The 19,137-nt window shown below is 44.2% G+C and overlaps 1 protein-coding gene across 1 annotated transcript in view; it reads left to right on the top strand.

Annotated features, from left to right (window-relative positions):
- Positions 1–19,137, top strand: part of LOC119448721 (Down syndrome cell adhesion molecule homolog) — a gene marked incomplete at its 5' end in the record, with an annotated part of 259,262 nt that overhangs the window by 169,899 nt on the left and 70,226 nt on the right. Inside the window, 4 exons of the mRNA XM_049666473.1 lie at positions 881–1,000; positions 2,047–2,223; positions 4,254–4,405; positions 18,325–18,463. Coding sequence (XP_049522430.1) covers positions 881–1,000; positions 2,047–2,223; positions 4,254–4,405; positions 18,325–18,463 — 588 coding nt within the window. The remainder of the gene's footprint in view (positions 1–880; positions 1,001–2,046; positions 2,224–4,253; positions 4,406–18,324; positions 18,464–19,137) is intronic.

Here is a 19,137-nt window from a genome sequence, read left to right as displayed (position 1 = left end):
TCCATGTGCGACGGTTTCGCATTTGCCCAAACGTGAAAGAAAAGGCAGAAGAAAGTGAGCCAAATTTTGCCGTTGTAAGTGAAATGTCCTTGTTTTCTCGTTCTCAGCTGGAAATGACGTGAATGAACATGTGGGACCATGACGAGCGCTCTTGTGCCTCCGTACCTTTCCCTTCTTTGCCACAGAAGGTCGTCTGCGAGTATAGTGTTCTTCCGGCGTCCCAGTGCACATTATCAAGTACGCGTCCCTCATTCTTAGATAACACAGTGTCGCCACCACGCATACAGTGCCAGTCTTCTTGAACTGTCCCCTATTCACCGAGTAGTCGGAGAAAAAGCTGGTACTCAGAAACCTTGTTTACAGTTTGCTATCCCCCGTATTCTAGAACGTTCTCCCACTCAACGCTCCACCTCAACTCAAGAAATTAGATAGTAGTGCCACTCCTCGACAGAAGTCGTCTTTGTGCTTCATGATCATATACGGCAAATTTTGAGAAGTGTAGCGTTTTCATTAGTCGAAGGGTGGCGGTGTGCTGGACTCGATGAAGTAGAGGAAAGGCTTCGAGTCGAAGGATCGTTTGAAAACACGAAGGTACAACCATTGGTACGTCACACAGACTGTTGTCGCACTGCAGTCAAAACGTTTTCTTTGAACTCACTACTGTAAGTGACAGTCGAGAAAGACATTATGTGAGATGAATATCGGTTGAGATATTGCATTTGAGCTCGCTTGAATGATGTTTTTGGGGGGATAAGGAAGGCATTGCTCCCTTGTGCCGTTAACTACAACGAGGCTGGTAAGTGTGCCTATTTGACCTGACAAACTTACTGGATGGCTCTCTTCTTTTTAGGGTTGAACTTTCCGTGTTTTCCACTTACAGTACCGCCAAAATGGAAGATTGAACCGAGCGACAAGTCCAGCATCGTCAGGTCGAGGGTTACTTTTGACTGCCAAGCGGAGGGCCATCCGCCACCACTCATTCGATGGAAGATAGCCCTCGGTGAGTTATCGGAGCAGTCCCTGCCAAATACCCGGGCTAGCTGAGCGCAGTGCAGCTAGTCATAATCAGAAAATACCCCTATGCGTTGGTACCGCCAAGCAAACCTCAATTGCTCTCCCCTTTGTTCCTAACACCATATGATTTGCCCAGTAATAATAACGTTTTACGCAAACGCCCTTATGCGCATTTATGCAACGCGCGGGCGTTTCACAATTTACCGTCTACCAAATCCAGCCACGGAATGGTTTATCGATACATACAGTCGTTCGCCAAGCTCCGATGCAATATTACAATGAACTCAGCCTGCAGACATGCACTCCCTAAATGGCACAGCCTTCCTGCACAACGGGCCACGGCAGTTTATCACCATTCAATCTTGCGCGCCGTCCTGACAGAACGATGATCGGTGTAGGGGGAGGGTTGGGGGAGGTGGGGTGATGGGCGACATTCGCAAACAGTACAGGTATCCTGTGCGCCGTCTCGCACATACAGGAGCCGGTGGTCTGTAGCGCCACCGTTCGCCGAGTTTCCCAGATTGCATTGTTACAAGTGGCGTGACTTGGCCACATCGTCTGTACGTAATGGACATACTAGAGTCGCCGTGCATGAAAAGACAAAGAAAATATGGACCAGGCAATCAGCCCTCTTTCCCTGTCTTCACTCAACACGCATCCTCCTTTGAAGGACGCTCGCGTGGCATGATAAAATGAGGCCGATCAATAAGAAAAGACAAGAATGAGCATAAATGATACCGGGATGTATAAAAGCTAGAACGAAGCAAGAAAAAAATCCTAATGAACTCTTTCTTTTTTTTTAATCTGTGTTCTTTCTTCTCTCAATACTGGTGCACCTTCAGCCCCTCTCATTTCTGCCTTTTTATATCGTCTTCTTCTTTCGTCTGAAGTTATAACCTGTGACGTAAAATGCACTTTTTCCGCACTTCCAATCTAACCTCTCTTTCCTTTTTTTCTTTCTCTTCTGCTGACCAAACCCGCCGTTCCTGCTCCCTCCATCCCCATTTTCTTTCCGTCTTGCGGCCACCACAGGAGACGATGCGGGCAAGGCGTTTAAGTCCATAATCAGCAATTACCATATGCAGATGTTCGAAAACGGTTCGCTCATAATCAACGACGTCGAGCCCAAGGACGCCGGGCAATACCTCTGCGAAGCGACGAACGGAATCGGCGTCGGACTCAGCACCGTCGTTCGTCTTTCGGTTCACGGTGAGTCGGTCGCACCAATGGCCGCCAATATTCTCGCCCTGGAATGAGTGAGCTCGGACGATAATAAACGAAATCGCTTTTTTCTTCTTTCTTTTACATATCATGCAGCGTGTTTCTTTTCTTTATTTCATTTTTCGTAATGAAAATGATTTGAGCCGCGACAGTCGGGCACCACCTCTCTTCACAACCTGATTACATTTCCATCTTCGCAAATGAAGCGACCGTTCTGTTTGACTGTCTCTTCTTCTCTTTCATGCTTCTTCTTGTTCTCTTCTCCTTCTCCTTCTTCCTTTTTTTCTATTCCAAGAGAAGCCAGATGACGAGACCACTAATCTTTCCCAATAGCTCGATTGCGTAACGAATGTGAGAAGAATGCCTGACAAAATGTCGCTGGGGCTTTCTTGTTGTGCTTCGCAACGTGTGTCGGTGCATTCAAGTGCGCCCACAAATCGTCGTTCTGATATAAAATACGTGTTTTTCGACCAAGATGACAATTGCGATATTACGAGAAAAGCATGAAGACCTTTGTGTCTATTTCACTTAACAGGTGTGTGTATTTGCATTTGTGGGCAAATATTCGTCGCTATCTATAACCGTATATGAGTCCTCACTGGGAACTGCTTGTACTCCTCCCGTTACATTTGAGAGTGATGTCCGCGTTAGCTTGGGTAATTTTCATGGGATTGTAAAGGAATATATATATATATATATATATATATATATATATATATATATTACACGTTTTTCTCTTTTTAGTATCCAGGAAATCTAATCGCGGATTTAACTTACACAGGAGCTGAGGGCTCCCGTAGTTTGCTCCAATAGACATAGTGTGACCAAACATGGACAACTTTCAGTTCCATTTATTTATCATTTCTTTAATTAAATCAAGAACTGCTGATAATTTCCCCTGTGCTGTCCTTGCTGTCACTGTTTGTTGGTCTCTAATGACATGACTAATACAAACCGGGCCACTCGGTTTCCTTTCTTCACTTTCATATATATATATATATATATATATATATATATATATATATATACAGAGTGCTCCACCTATCATGCACCAAGATTTAAAAAGATGCAAATGCCACGTAGCTGAGCAAAACCAAAGTAATGTTGTTTGCCATGGCTTGGAGATGCTGCAATTATTTTGAGCATTCCGCCTAATGACATATTTAGGCTTAATCAAATAATCAACTTCTCTACTATCATAATTATACGAAAAGTGTCAATGAGAAAATTGTAGAACAACATGACAGACTCCCAATACAGCTTTCTGTTGCTCTATACGTGCTACATAGAAGTGTTTTACCGAGCGCGAAAGCAGCCCGCGAATACACGCAATATTGCCGCGTGACTGGCCGCTCGAGGCACTTTGCGTGTATTCGCGGGCTTCTCTCACACTCGGAAAAACACTTTTATATAGCACGTATTGAGCAACATAAAGCTGTACCGGGAGTTTTTCATGCTGCTCTCCAATCTTCTCATTGACACTTTTCATCCAATTATAATATTTTGAGAAGTTGATTATTTGATTAAGACTAATTATGTCATTAGGTGGAATGCACAATAATCTGAGTATCTCCAAGCGACGGCAAACAACATTACATTGGTTCTGTTTAGGTACGTGGCATTTGCATATTTTTAAGATTGGTGCAAGTTAACTGGGACACCCTGTATATATATAAACAAGAACGATCGAAACTTCTCGTGAACCTTTCAGGACTCGCCACCGGGTTCCACAGTTGCCCAATAACACATGCGTTTCATGTGTATTCGAATTTTGTTTTTCAGGTGAGAGGTTTAGGTTATTATGCAGTGCACGTCACGATCACTAGCGAAAAAACACTGCGAAAAAACACATTAAATATTTTGCCATCTGTATTTCTCTTTCTGCACCCAAAAAGAAAAGACGTGAACAAACGTAAATCAACAAGCAATTTACAAAATTCAGCTTGTTTCATTGTGTTTATAATATAGTCATGGAAAAAGGCACGATTTAACTGGCGAACTTCCTTCTTCGTCCACAGTGGCCGCACATTTCAAAGTAAGCTACCAGGCTCTTCGTGTGAACAAGGGTGAGCAAGCCCGGCTGATATGTGAAGCTTTCGGAGAAAAACCGCTCACGATAACGTGGAAGAAAGACAACATGATCCTCGATCATCGCTACATATCAAGGCAAGTCCCTCGCATTCAGTTTATTCATATTTTCCGTCTTTCGGCTGCTAAGCAATGCCATGTATACAGACACTAAACAATTTAACACCCTTAAGGCTGTTAAAAGGGTGTTTTTCAGCGAAGCTGCTAAGGCTCAGTCTTCGATGGTCGCGTCCGGATGCAGAAAAAAAAAACTCTCATTCGCCGTATGCTCTATGTGCTAGTTAAAGCACGCGAGGGACGCGCGCTCTCACGGGGAGCGAACGCACGGCGGAGAGCAAACCCCACTATACTTCCGTCGCGCGATAGGCCCTGGAGGGACGGGAGGGAAGGAGGGAGGGGAGGCGACGTTTAGATGTGACACCAAATGCGTATCTTGCGACCGGCCGCAAGGGAACTGGCGACTCGATCTCCCACGCGAAAGGAGAACAGCGGGAAGTCAGCGAGGGAAGGAGGTAGTGCGGCTTTAGCTGTGGTACACCATCACATCTTAATAGTCATAATTGCAAATACATAATTCCCACCATAGTACATGCTTCGCTGGTCTTCCATCTCCACCCCAGTGGAAGGGCTGACATTTTTTTTTTTTCACTTTATAACCTTCGGTATACTCATTCAGCACCCATTATATTGAAAACACCACGGTGCGTACAAAAAAAATAAAAAAATAAAAAGTTAACACCCTGTACGAAAGGTGTCCGCACGTTCCCTACCGTTAAAAACTATCCCTGCCGCTATAGGAATGTTAGGTTTCAAGATTAACGAATACATTTTTTTTTCGATGCAAAATGTCACCTTCTGCAAGGTTTCTCATGAAATGAAGCAGTTGGAGTTTCTGGAGAATTTTAAATCTAAATACCAATATTTGAAGAGCTAAAACATGCTACTGAGTGTCACAGTGGTTAGGGTGTCCGGTTTCCACGTGAAGTTCTTGAATTCGAATCCACCTCCATGCCTTTCTCTCGCAACCTATTTTAGAATGAATTGTTTGTAATTTGATGCTGCTTGTATAGTAGTACTAATAAACAACTCGTAAACAGTATAAAGTATAATGAGCTGAGGGCGACATATTTCATTAATTTCACTTCTACTTCAGCCAAACACCCTTTGTTAAGGGTGCTATTCAAATTGGGCGCTTGTATTAGAACCCTAAGAGTGCCCGCATTGCGACAAATTGATTTACACCCTTAAGGGTGTTAAAATGTTTAGTGTGATATATCTCATAGGGGCGATATTTCTTTAGAAAATGTAGAGGGCTATATAAAGGATGCGCCTCTACAATTATAGTGCCGCACAATACGGTGGTAGCTAACGAGAACCAGTATGTTTTCCTCATAACTTAATTAACGTTCTCACCCCAAGAAGGGCCACTGTAAAAATCCTACTCGCGTCTTCTTGCAACTCCGTGCTTCGTAGAAGATCATGCTTCGGATCGCGTCATGACACGCGCCATGTCGTCATTGATATGATGGTTGCCATTGTTGCGCTCATTTCAAAGGTTAAGCTGAGCTGGTTAAACAGCTGGGCGGCGTAAAAGAAATAAGAAACGGTGAATCAGGGCTGCTGCTGAATGATCGCTGTTGATTGTTGTGTTATTCCGGACTGCGCTCATCAAGGCGCCACCACGCACCTGTCGAAAGTGGGACTACATCCAAGCTGCCCACCGGACTACCATCTGTGGATGTATGGCCAACACCATTGGTTACCTGCTGTGCCTTATTGAACAGAACAAGTTATGTGTGTGTACATGGAATTCTTCACAACTTTTATGCAACAGGACAAACTTTCGAAAAAAAAAAGAAAATGTACCCGCACGTACTGCGCAAGACCTGAATGAACAATTGAGCAGTGAAGGAGGGAAAGGAACCAGTAAGGCTGCCGCAGACGTGAAGTTCATTTTTGGTAGAGTAAGCATATTATGCTCGCAAACCGGCCAATGGTAACCAAAAGGTGACATACGATTTTTTAAAATTTATTTAGACTCGTGTAGTCCAGAAATATGTTTGCATAATCTATATCGTTTTTCCCACATTACCTGCTAACATTAACAATTTTATTTTGAAATGCCCGATTTTTATTGCTGCTTTACGTTTGTCGTTGACGGCAATAGTTGTGTTGTTGCTTTTTTTTTTGTCCCACTTGACTCCAGTTTGGGTCAAACATGATATTTAACGAATGCAAATATAGTCGACGACCCATTTTTCAGAGCCTGATATTGCGGACCTGATTCAATATTTGGAACTATCCACAGTCATGCTACCAACTCAATGAGTGACTGTCTAGCTGCAACCGAAATTTCAGCCACCGTTATGTCAATATTTCATAAATAAACTGCGTAGTAAACATTACCGTTTCTCTGTAGCGCAGGTCATTCGTGCGGCGACTAAAAAGCATAGCGCCCGTCTCTTCCCAAATTCGATTCTTCTACACGACAATGTTTTAAAGAAACAGTCGAAAATTTTAATAATAAAACAATCATTTGTCTATTTCACCAAATATTACTCTTGTTTTGGTTAGAATAAATTTTTTTTTTCAAATTTCAAGGTTTGCAGGCCTGCTGGCTGTGTAAAAATACCTGGCGAACTTGTTAATCTCTGGACGACTTCATTTCTGAGAGTGTTTAAAAGTTCCCTTGTAACCCCAACCTCATTGGTAAAACATGCAGCTTGGCAGTACCCGCGTAATAGGGAGCCAAAGAAAGCGCCGCACTTTGTCAAACACAGCTATGTGTGACCAACGTTTGAGAAACGAAGCACAACGCGTTATCTAGTCAACCCACTCCAATTTATACTCTCTGAGCGTCAACCCAAACTCTTCCTAGCGCGAAGCACTTACCTCCTACCTACTTACTCGTTTACTCGCACAAAAAGCACGCGTCCCAAAGCGTACCGTCGTTCGTGGCAATCGAATCACCAGCACGCCAACTAACCTAACTTGACCCCCCAAAAATTTAAACCAACATAAGTCAGTTCCTACCTAAAAACGTCGCAGAACGTCCTCAAAAATAAAGCGACGAAATGACGCCAATGATGGAATTAAACAGCAAATATAACCAAAGCCGGCACACGTCGGGTTGATCGAAGAAGCGGCAGCGGCGGGGAGAAGGGAAAAACCGCGCTGAGAGGCCATTATTACCCGTTCGAATCGAAACCGCAGGCAATGGGGGCAGCGCGGCCAGTTTCCGAGAGCACGGCTATAAGCTAGTAGTTGTAGTACACGGAGTACTGCTGCTGCTGCTGCTTCTGGCGGTGGCAGCGCCGGCAGAGGCTGAGACGTGAGGCGCGAGCCCCAATATTTCGCCGTATGCCGGATCCAGCAGACTTTGCCGCTTGTACGGCACGCCGCGGGGGGAGTCTTGAGTTTAACGATGTGAACATAAATCCCCGGTGGCTTCCGCTCCTCTCCGCAGTGGTGCGCGCGACGCGGTCGGTGCGCTGAGCAGCTCGCTGTGCATAAGGGAGAAATCAAGAGCGAATGCGGCCTTTTCCGTACATTTGGCTCTCGTTTATTTTCTTTTACCAACCAACCACTCCTCCCCCCTTTTTTCTCCTTTTTTCCTCAGACGAGACTCTCACGAGGACCGTGTGCTCACTTGTGTATAGTACGCTGTAGCTTGTTAGCGACGGCGAGTATTGATTTTCGTTCTCGAGTCTCTTGCTTGCGCTTTGCTTTACGGCAGCGGTGCTTTTGTTGTGCGAAGGAAAGAGAGAGAGAGAGAAAAAAAAGTATCGGGACGTTGGCACAGAAGTTTGGAACAGAACATGGAAGAGTACTTTGAAGGAAAGGAACAAACAAAAACATTCCGTTAGCGCGATGTTGGTAATAGATAAGGTGATCGATAGCTCTGACGAGAGTCGACCGACGCGGAGAAAGGAGGCGGAATGCAGGAAACAACGTTGCAAAAGTTGGCAGTCTGAGAAGTTTTTTGCTTCTCGTTAACATTTTTTTTTCGCCTACCTAGCGGCGGGTCGAGTGATTACCTAACACTGTCTGTGTTGCTAGCCACCACATCCTGTTGCCTAGTTAGAAGCAGTTTATTTATTACTTATTTATTACATACCTCCATGCTTCGTCCTAGCGGGCATTACAGCCAGGAGGGTACCATAAGAATAAATCCAAATCAATAATATCACAGACACAAAGCGCGGTAACTATCGTCATTCTTTTCAATACAAAATTATCGGGCGAAAAAGCATTTAATTCACTTATGGATGGCACAAAAATAAAAAAAGTATATCGAAAGGCGTCACTCTTAAAAGGAAACTCACGGGCTTTTAATGCATGATCACGTCTTTTCGAGATATAAGATGGTGACTTAATGTACTTTTCTCTGCCATTCCTCGTTTTAGCATAATACACCTTGTTAAAAAATGCAACCTATAATTTGTCGGTGGTCTTTAATTGGTGGTTGTGATATATTAATATTACTTTCTGTCACGAGCAATTTCCTGCTCTATATAATAACTACAAACCTCACTGTCTTACTTTGCACTTTTTCAAGCTTATTGGTCAGATCGGCCATGCATGGATCCCGACAAATGCATCCGTATTCAAGTAAACTGCGAACACCAGTGAAATACAATTATTATTTTAATGTGTCGGGTAACTGACTGAAATTACGGCGTAAGAAAACGAACGAACCCATTGCCTTATTTCTGATGTGCGTAATGTGCCTATTTCACCTAAGGTCAGACGTCATTAAAATTCCCAGATATCTATATTCATCAGCGTTCTTGAAGGCCATATTAGTTAAATGTATAAGTACATGAATCAAATGGGTGCTTCCTTGAGAAGTGGACGCGTACACATCTTTGAACATTCAGTGATATTTCCTACTTTTGGCACCAAGCTCATATTAAGTCTAAATCGGACTGCGATGATCTAATATCACACCCCTTATTTTTGACCACATCAACTGCACAATCGTCCGCGAACGTGCTAAAGACGAAAGATATTTGTTAATTCAATCGATGACACTGTTATGCAATTTATAGGCCCAAATTTTTCAGATGAGAGATCATGTGCAACACATCAAATTATTTTTTGAATTATTTTTTTTTCTATTGCAAAGACCAGATAGCGAAAAAATTAAACTGAGTTGAACATGAAAAACGTTGACGAACACCATGCTGACTGGAACTGAAAATAGTGTTAAACTAAACGCTGCATGATTGAACTGTAAATGACGCCTTCCATGATCTTGCATGTGATACTAGTTAACGATACTTGTCTGTAGTTTTTACCATTGTTCCGTTTTGATAATGGGTACAACCCGCGCCAATTTACAAAGGACTTTCAACTAAGAACTTTTGAAGTATCCTTGAAAAATAAAAGCATACAACCCCAGAACAGTCTTTAAGAATTGCTGCCGGAACATTATCAGGGCCACAAGATGTCTTCTGCTTCATTTTCTCTAGTTGTCTACATACATCGTTCACACAAAATATAACTTCAAGTATTTGATTTATCTCAGTTAGGGAAAACCATGTTAACTTTCGGTTAAATACGAACGAGAATAAAAGTACTTGGAAGTTGATCTGTTTCTTTATCGTCATCGATTATGCTTTCGGAGTGTTTTTGAAGGAGAATAGAGTTATTTTCTTAGCCGTTACCCCTAACATACCTCCAGAACATGTTAGCATCTTTGACTAGTTTTTCCCCAAGATTACTAAAGTAAGAGTGCTTAGCCATTTCCACTTGACTTTGAAAACTACTTTTCAAACTTCTAGCTCTAACCTAGTCATTTGGAACTTTTCTCTTTTGAACTTCAGATAAACTCGCCCGATTTTTGAAATTAAAGTGCGCAGCTAATAATTGAACCACGGCTTGCCCCAGTAGTTGGAATGAATGATTCTTTAGTACTACCATGTCCGTCACTGTAGAGACAAAATCATTATCATCATCATTATGATAATCATCTCCCATTTTTTGTCCATAGGCTGCCTACGAACATAATATACCCAATGAACGATGATGGTATGATGATGGACGTAGCATCAGCCCTAGGCTGATAATTATACATCATCATATCAGGCAGCCTATCATCAGCCTGCGGCTGATCATAGGCTGTCTGATATGATGATGTATGGGCTGCTGGGTTTATAAGCTGGCTATGCACATAAAATAGCCAAGGTACGATGATAATACATGCAGACGATGAGGAGGATGGCACTCACACTGCAGTGACAGACTCGGTAATGATACAATAGAAACATTTTCATACCATAAAAATATATACCACAATTATATACAGCCATCGTATTTGTTCGCCAAGTTCTCCATTCATTCCAATAAAAAATTAAAGAAACCTACACCGGAGACACTTATATTATTGCCTATCTAATTTTGACTTCGGTCTTGAACATTCAGATGCATAGCGTATAATCACGAGTCTCTTGTTTTGTCTCACTCTTTCGGAGCAGAGTTGAATTTTTAAACAAGCGCATTGCGGTCACGAACTTCTGTAGATATATTGTAAGCATCAGTCAGCAGGAGGTAGCGGTAAGTCGTCGCGATAGTTCGGATAAATACTGATACAAATATTGCGAAATTTTGGACAACAGAAATGAAATTTCTCCCTTCAGCAACGTTCAGAGCAAAAGAAAAGTTGTGTTGAACGTTTTTTTTTAGCTGCTGTTTTTATGTTAAACACTAGCTTATGTATAGCGGCAAGGGGAAAAAGACAAGTACTTTTTTTGACAGCTTTAAGTGCTGAAGCAAAACAGAAATGTGCGCCAATAGCCTAATAAATTCTGACATGAATACATTTGCTGCCTGAATAGAAAAAAGTAAACTTCCGGATGAACATCAGTAGCGAACCTCCGCGTTCTCACGAAAGCCCTAAATAAAAGGCAACCGCAGCAGCAAGCCGGTGGCAGAATAGAGAGAAAGAAAAAGCGGTGTTTCGACAGCAGGACGTTCAGTTCGGGAGACGATACGAGAGCTTGCGGCCGCTAACAACGGTAGTCGTGCTCCACGCAAAGCAGAGAGCCGAAGGGGGTTGAGAGTGGAGTTGGGGGAGAGAGGGGCGGGGGGTCGAAGAGATGGGGTTTAGCGGGGGACGATGGCTATTGGAAAAAGAAGGCCTCGATAGCGCCACGCCGGTGCGCCAACGTCGAAAGGACAGACTTTGGACGCAAGAGATTCGACGCGTCACTGGAGGATGTTTTTCCCCGCATAGCGCGGGAGAGCCACTGAAAAGCCGCCCGCCAAACACCACAGCCAGAAAAATAATAATAATGACGAACTAGAGTCTGTTACGGACCAAACCCTCCCTACACACCCTATAGAAGGTACAGGCGAGCGCGAAAGAGAGAGAGAGAGAGAAGAAAGAAAGAAGCGAAGTAAACGAGGGAGATAACAAACTGAAGCAAACCGTGTAGTACTCCATTCTTTTCAAGCGCAATAGGCCGGCGCGATGAGGAGGCCTCCCTCGAGTACCGACATCAGCGGCTTCGAAGCGACGAGGCTCGCAGGCGGGCGCGCGAGGAGAGCGCTGAGAGGAAGGAGGTTCTCACAGCGGTGCGCACGGTGCGCTGGGTATCGACCCATTAAGCGGAAAACCGGCCGGCTAATTAAACGCCCGGAGAAAAAGCGATGGCTCCTTTTACACGGGAAGCCCACACACGCGCGCGCGCGCGCGTTCTGCCAACGAACGAACACCGTGCGGTGGGCTCACCCTTCTCCGTCGTCGTCCTCCATCAGGGCGAGTCAATACCGGCTCGGCTTTTTTATCTACCCGCGTGCGTGTACGAGTATGTGTGTAGTTATTTGCGTAACACGAGGGAGCCCCGCCTCTGCGCGCTCCCTGCGCATTAGCGTGTTTTAAGAGGCCTCGCTTTGCGGCCACGGCCGTGCGTCGCTTACCGCACTGCGTAACGGGATACCGCAGCTTTAGAGGAGAAACTGTTGGCGCAGACGGGGATTTGAGGCGTCGCCTTTTGTTTTACTTTTTCTCTTTACTTTAGCTGCGATGTCGAAAGCACGAGAATCGAAGATTGAGCTGGAGGTAGTTGCGGTGAATTGCGCTCTGGGGCAAAACTGAGCTATTTGCAGAAGTGCTTGACAAATGTTGAAAACGCAAAGAAACAGGGGCGCTCAGAATAAGATGGAGACTTGACGTTATTAACAACGGTAGAACACGGATTGTAGAACAAGGACAGCAACGACAAGCTGTTGCCCTGACGAAGACAAGCGGACGGTTGTCGAAACGCTGGCTTCAGCGACGTTTCTTGTTCTGCCGCCGCTATAATTGTCAATGTTGAGTCTGCCGAAGAGCCTGTTCGAGGAAGCTTCTGGCCTCGGCCGATATGTGTGCAGCGGGCCGCCTTTACACAGCGCTTTTCGCAGCCGCAGAAGGGAGAGAGGCGTTAGGTGCCAAGCCGAGAAGAAGAGAAGCTTTTGGTATTGGCTGCTCCGTATACTGCTTTCGCAGTAAGAGAACGTACGCAGTTTGTCGCACGTTTTGTCGGCATCGCCGACTGGTTCCGGCTGGCGTCCACGTGGTCGCAGCATTGCGAGTCAGCCCCCATCTTGTGTTGATTGCCGGCTAGCTGTCCGACCTAGAGGCCGTTGTGGAATAGGAATCAGGCTTTCACAGTTTCACAGCATGCTGCATGACACGACAGCATGGTGTGGTGGCCGTCGGCGACTTGCCTTGCTCTGCGCCCTACAGGAGTATAGAGTTTAAGTGCTCCCCGATTGTTTGGAAGTTTCCACTTGCTTCCTGCAGAAGATCGACGCAGTCCTAGAGGAGGAGCTCACGTCAATGCGTTCGCTAATAACTCCCTAACCGGGTGTTATTAGCGAACGTAAAATTAAATTGTGGTATGTATGACGCGATCAGGAGGGGTGGCCTTAGGTTTCCCGCCTTGCTACGCGGATGTTACTCAACGAAGGCCTAGTGGAACGAAGTGCACCGGTTGTCGTGCTCAGTAGAAAACATCAACATCGGTCATCGGCAAGATGTACATTTGACGTTTCAGGGGATGGTCATCCCGGATTGACACGGAGTTCCTTTCTCCTATTTCTTCCTATCTATTCCTACCCTCTCAAAATTTTGTATCTCGTCCTGCTGTCACCACGTAATGTTTGTTTCTCACGTGTTATTACTTTTTTTCATACTATTAGAGCCTTTTTAGAAGATATAGGTGGACTTCGCAGCAATGTATCTAAGGCTTCCGCGTCAATATATCTCAAATATGCGAAACCTCGCATATTTGGGCAACTTCACTGCAGTTTATTGTGCGGATGAAAGTACCAAATAATATCGATAGCTTGACGAAAGCTCGTCTAGTCGGGGATGATCATGGCAAAGAAAAGTTAATACGGACCACAGAAATAAAACTTTAAAAGGAAACAAATGACGTTTCGGCTTCCGTACGGGATCCTTGTTCACAATCTTTTGAACAGGGTTGTAAACAAGGTTGTGAACAAGGTTCCAGTACTGAAACCAAAACGTCATTTATTTCTTATAAAGTTTTAATTCGGTGGTCGGTGTCCGCTATTGTTTGCCAGTTACCAAATAGGTCTATCGAACCTGGAATTGGATATTAAAGAAAGAAAAGCTGGAAAATTCTCGAAATTATGCGATTACCCTCTGAGTTCTTTATAGAACTAATATCATCGTCGCTATGCTATCTCAGGTTTTCTGGTTTCGTACTTTCATAACGTCTTAGCCGAATATTCCAGCATTGAACATACCTACTGAACTGCATTGTAAAGTTAAAGAAGCAACGTCTTCCTAGATTAAATTCGCTTCTTTTTTCTAGCGCTAAGGCACAGCGTATAGTACAAGGCTTAAAGTGCTCGATGCCGTCTAATACATTTACGATATACTAAAAGTTTTTGCAAGAAAGCCCAATTACTGATCCCATAGTGTGGACGTTGGACTTGAGATATAGCAGAAACATGCTGCGCCTTAAGTTAGCGCTGCTACCATGTTTTTGTTCATAATTATTATCTTTGTTAGTACTGTAAAAATGGTTATAACGTAGGGGGTTTTATTTCTGAGAATTTTTTTTCATGAGAGTCTAGAGTACAAAACAATTTTTTTTTCTACTGCCGATTTCGTTTTTTAGTTCTCCTAACTATCTTTTTTTATATCTTTGCCGATAGAATTGTGCGGTGTAACTATTTGGGCTTGTACTACCGACATCAATTCAAACGCGAACAATTACCAAACTCCTCCAGTGTGTTGTTCCATTTTCAGGTTCACAGAATTTGTAATAGCAGCTTAATTCAGACTGTATAACGTACACTTGTGATTGCTCAACGCTTAGAAATCGGCTACAAAGAAATTGCACGTCACACTTCCCTGTATTACACGTAACAGGCGTTCCGATAAGTTGTTTCCTGCTCGCGTATCAATTTATTCTCGTGGCACCTTCACACACTGAGCTTCATAATACACGTACTCCCTGAGAATAACACATACCGAAGTTTATGTATTCCGTTCTGGTGCGAGTTACTTATATTATCAGTAATTCAAGTTAAGCAACTATAACCGAACGGCAGGCAAAACTCTCGTTTCAGACTATCATCCATTAAGGAACAAACAATATATCCTATTTTACGGTTTACATTGCGACAGCAGTTCGGTCACAGAATAATAATATACTATCGAGCAAACTAAGTTATACCATTTGGTCGAGACCATTATAGTTAAGAGACGGGTAAATATATTAGGCATGTCGACAGTATTACACCGATACATTAGGCACGGTGAAGGCGCATAACAAGGAAAATATTGTAACAACGCTCCTCTTCGCATTATACCTTTACGGCTACAAGAGGCTATTTTTAGTGCAACACAACAATGGCATCATGTGTTATCGCCTTCCTCTAGCACGCTTAGGTTAGTGTTACGAAGTTCTTCCTCTACTAATCGTAGCGCCTAATGAGATTAAGGCCAGCCTAGACTCACCTCCTTTCCATATCAATCAAGTCCACCTACCAATTTTTTGACACTGCGGGCACCACACAGACAGCAAAAAAAAAAAAAAAAAAAGCCGCCAAATCCCACGCCCTGTGGGAATCGATGTTATGCGAAGCTGTGTGCGGGGAGCCTACCAAGTTAATGAAACGACCATGAGAGCACCAAGACGTAGGCGGCTCTTTCATGACCTACATGACACGCATGTCATGACACTCATGTCATGAATCCTCAGGAGTCCCTTTAGAGACACCTAAGAGACCTTAAGGCGAAAGCCTTAGTCCTGCTCATGACTATGGCTTCGACCATCAACCTTTAACCTTTTCCTTCAGTTGGTACCACATCCGAACCCGTTGCATTGGTTTTTTAGTGCTATTCTTTTTTCGCTGAGTCATTGTCATTTTTGCTCAGTCATGCTCATGATTATGACTTCTACCATCATCCTTAAGTATTTCCTTCATTTAGTGCCCACGTCCGACCCCATTGCAGTTATTTTTGAGTATTGATATTTTTTCGCCGATTCATTGCGTTTTTTGATCAGTCATGGTCTTGACTATGACTTCTACCATCATCCTTTAGTGTTTCCTTCAATTTGTAGCCACGTCAGAAACCATTTCAGTGGTTCTTGAGTATTGATCTTTTTCGCTGGGTCATTGTCAAGACCTGCATGATACGCATGTCATGACATTTATGTTATAACCTATCACTTATGTTCGTCATAAACTCCGGTCATACTATGTCAATTTTGGTACCTACCAAGTTAACGAAACGACCATGAGGGCATCAAGACGTCGGCGGCTGTTTCATGACTTACATGACACGTATGTCAGGACATTCATGTGATGACATATCCTTTATGTTCGTCATATACTCTTGTCATAGTATGCCAATTTTGGTACATACCAAGGTAACGAAACGATCATGAGAGCACCAAGGCGTAGGCAGCTAGTAGATAGATAGATAGATAGATAGATAGATAGATAGATAGATAGATAGATAGATAGATAGATAGATAGATAGATAGATAGATAGATAGATAGATAGATAGATAGATAGATAGATAGATAGATAGATAGATAGATAGATAGATAGATAGATAGATAGATAGATAGATAGATAGATAGATAGATAGATAGATAGATAGATAGATAGATAGATAGATAGATAGATAGATAGATAGATAGATAGATAGATAGATAGATAGATAGATAGATAGATAGATAGATAGATAGATAGATAGATAGATAGATAGATAGATAGATAGATAGATAGATAGATAGATAGATAGATAGATAGATAGATAGATAGATAGATAGATACTGTCAAAGTGGCAAATGTTCGCCAAGAAATACTTCGCATTAAAAAAAATGAATGAGCGAGTGAATGAATGAATGGGTGAATGAATGAAACCTTTATTTGAAGAAGGGGTGGCTCCGTGCTAACACAGAAGTCCGTGACTGCAGTCAAAGCTCTCCTTCAAGCGCCACTAACCTTCAAGGCCGAGGCCCGGGAAGCAAACCCTCGATCTAGCGCTCAGAAAAAAGAAGAAAAACAAATAATTCAGAATCAGACCTCGCCTCGAAGGGCGCTCTCGTGAGTGCCACATGTGGCACCGGCCCTGCTTCGCGTCTTCTTTCTCTCTCTCTCTCTCTCACGGTCTCGAAACTGAGTCTTCCCATCGCAGCCATGACTGAGGCCCGCTCATTTCGCATCGCCCATTGCGCGCAGCACACCGCCGTAATTAGGGCACGTTCTTCTCGCTCTCGAGATCGCCGAGCCTTCCGCACCAAGCTCTGAAGATAATCGCTGCCGCCGGTCAGCACCTCGGCCAGCGGAGACGCTCCAGAATGGCCGCCCGCATCCCAAACTCGAGGCCCACCACGTCCGCGACGACGCGATGCTGGTCGCCGCAACGGGAACGAGCGGTGATGCGCTGGCGTTGGGGGAAGCGGTGGCGAGCGCCGACCGTTAATTACGGACGCTGAGGGCGTCCCGCGAACAAGCGCGAGCTCGCCGCGTGTTTACGGGCTACTCTGCGTAATAGCGAAAGGCTGATTAAGGAGTGTCATTGCAACCATTCGCGCAGCCCCGGGTTACAGAAGGGCGATTAGGAGTTATTAGCTTCCCGTGCGTCCGGCGTGCTGCCCGCTCTTGTGAGTCATAAAATTAGTGTAATTAATTTCTCGCCGGCAGGAGTCATATGGTGTGCTGCGTGACGCTAGATGAAATTATGTCCAAAGTATTTTGTTTAAGGCTATTCTTGTTCGGACAGCGGTTGCCGCGCAGAACATCACTGTGTGTGCTGATGTAATTATTTCCTCAAATAGAAAGTTTTGTGGCCTGCGGTCTTGAAAACACTTCTCAGGAGCGTGGGACCAGTGCGATAAGAAGTGGCTTACTATGCCTCTAGGAAGGTAGTCGTTCCGACAAGCTTGTATGGAGTCAAGCAAGGCTCGGGTGGATGTTTCAACGCTGCTTGCACTTGCTATACTTCAACCACCTGCTGGGCTACCAAGTTATTAACAACTCAAATCTATGCCAGCGGAAAACTAGGAGCCAATTATGCGCCTTGTCTCACGTATTAAATTCAGTGCTCACTGATCTTGACCCCAATCTGAGAAGCAGAAAATTATTGCGCCAGTTATGCGATTGCAATCTGAAATTTTACGAATAACAAACTATAGAGACAAAACGAAATGATACATACTTCTATCATTTGTGGCCATCTCTTCCACACCTACTCTTGTGGGTTACCATTCTGCCCCATCAAATGAACTTGTGCTTAACATCACCGTACCACGTGCCGTATTCGCCAGCTTCCCGGTGCACGAAGACTGGCCTAATTATATTGCTCCTAAATCGTAAGAGTACAATCGGTGAGGTTCTGATGTTTTCTTGGCCGGAAGAGTGTAAAAGATGATTTCTGGCCTTTATAAGTGAACTTCATTTACAATGCCTGTTAGTGTGCACAAAGAATGACGTATTGTCCTTGGTCTTACAGTTTCACCCAGGACGACACGCCAACTCCGGATGGTCTGACTTCATCGCTTCTCTTCGCTGCCACCGAAAGAAGTGACTCTGGCTTGTATACCTGCCTCACCACAAACAAGTTCGGGAAGGATGAAACCAACATCAAATTACTCGTGCAAGGTGAGCTATTTCACATGCCAACAAAAATGATTAAAGGGTGAAAAAATCGAGACAGCCCTGGGGCGAAATAAAGCACAGTTTACTGCTCAGAAGCTCGTGAGGAGCGTTAAGTTTTCACAAAGACACGAAGAATAGCTTTGAATATAGAATGTGTAATTACATGAAAATCAAAAGCAGCATCATTGCCCGTGTAGAGACAGCACCGCTGCCGTAATAACTCTCATTGCCATTTAACCCTGATGTCCACTGGTGAAAGGAGCTGTGACAAAATTCTGTCAGTTGCACGGTAGCTGTCTCGTCCCATCCAAAGCTTTAGCTGAATACTTTTTATTGCGATAGCAATTATATGGACACTTGAACCGGATTTCTGCCGTCGGCGTCGTCGTCGCCGTCGTCGTCGCCGTCGCCGTGAGGTTCCCTATAGATAAAATCTTCGCCGCGCGCCGTATGCCCGAGAGGAAGCGTGCGGAGACGAGCGCTATCACGGAGAGCGAACGCACTCAATCTCCCACGCGCAAGCAAGGAAGCAGGAAGCCAGCGCCGGAGGGAGCAAGGGGGGGCGCACTTCTCTGCCAACAACCGCGCTCGTCGCTCGCTCGAACCGTCTCTTATCTCCACACGGCTCTGACCTTTAAGTGCATTCGCCGCTCAGTTTCCGTTGAAGCGATAGACCG

Source organism: Dermacentor silvarum, chromosome 4, assembly GCF_013339745.2.
Source record: "Dermacentor silvarum isolate Dsil-2018 chromosome 4, BIME_Dsil_1.4, whole genome shotgun sequence".
Taxonomy (NCBI): domain Eukaryota; kingdom Metazoa; phylum Arthropoda; class Arachnida; order Ixodida; family Ixodidae; genus Dermacentor; species Dermacentor silvarum.
This window is presented reverse-complemented; position numbering and strand designations above follow the sequence as displayed.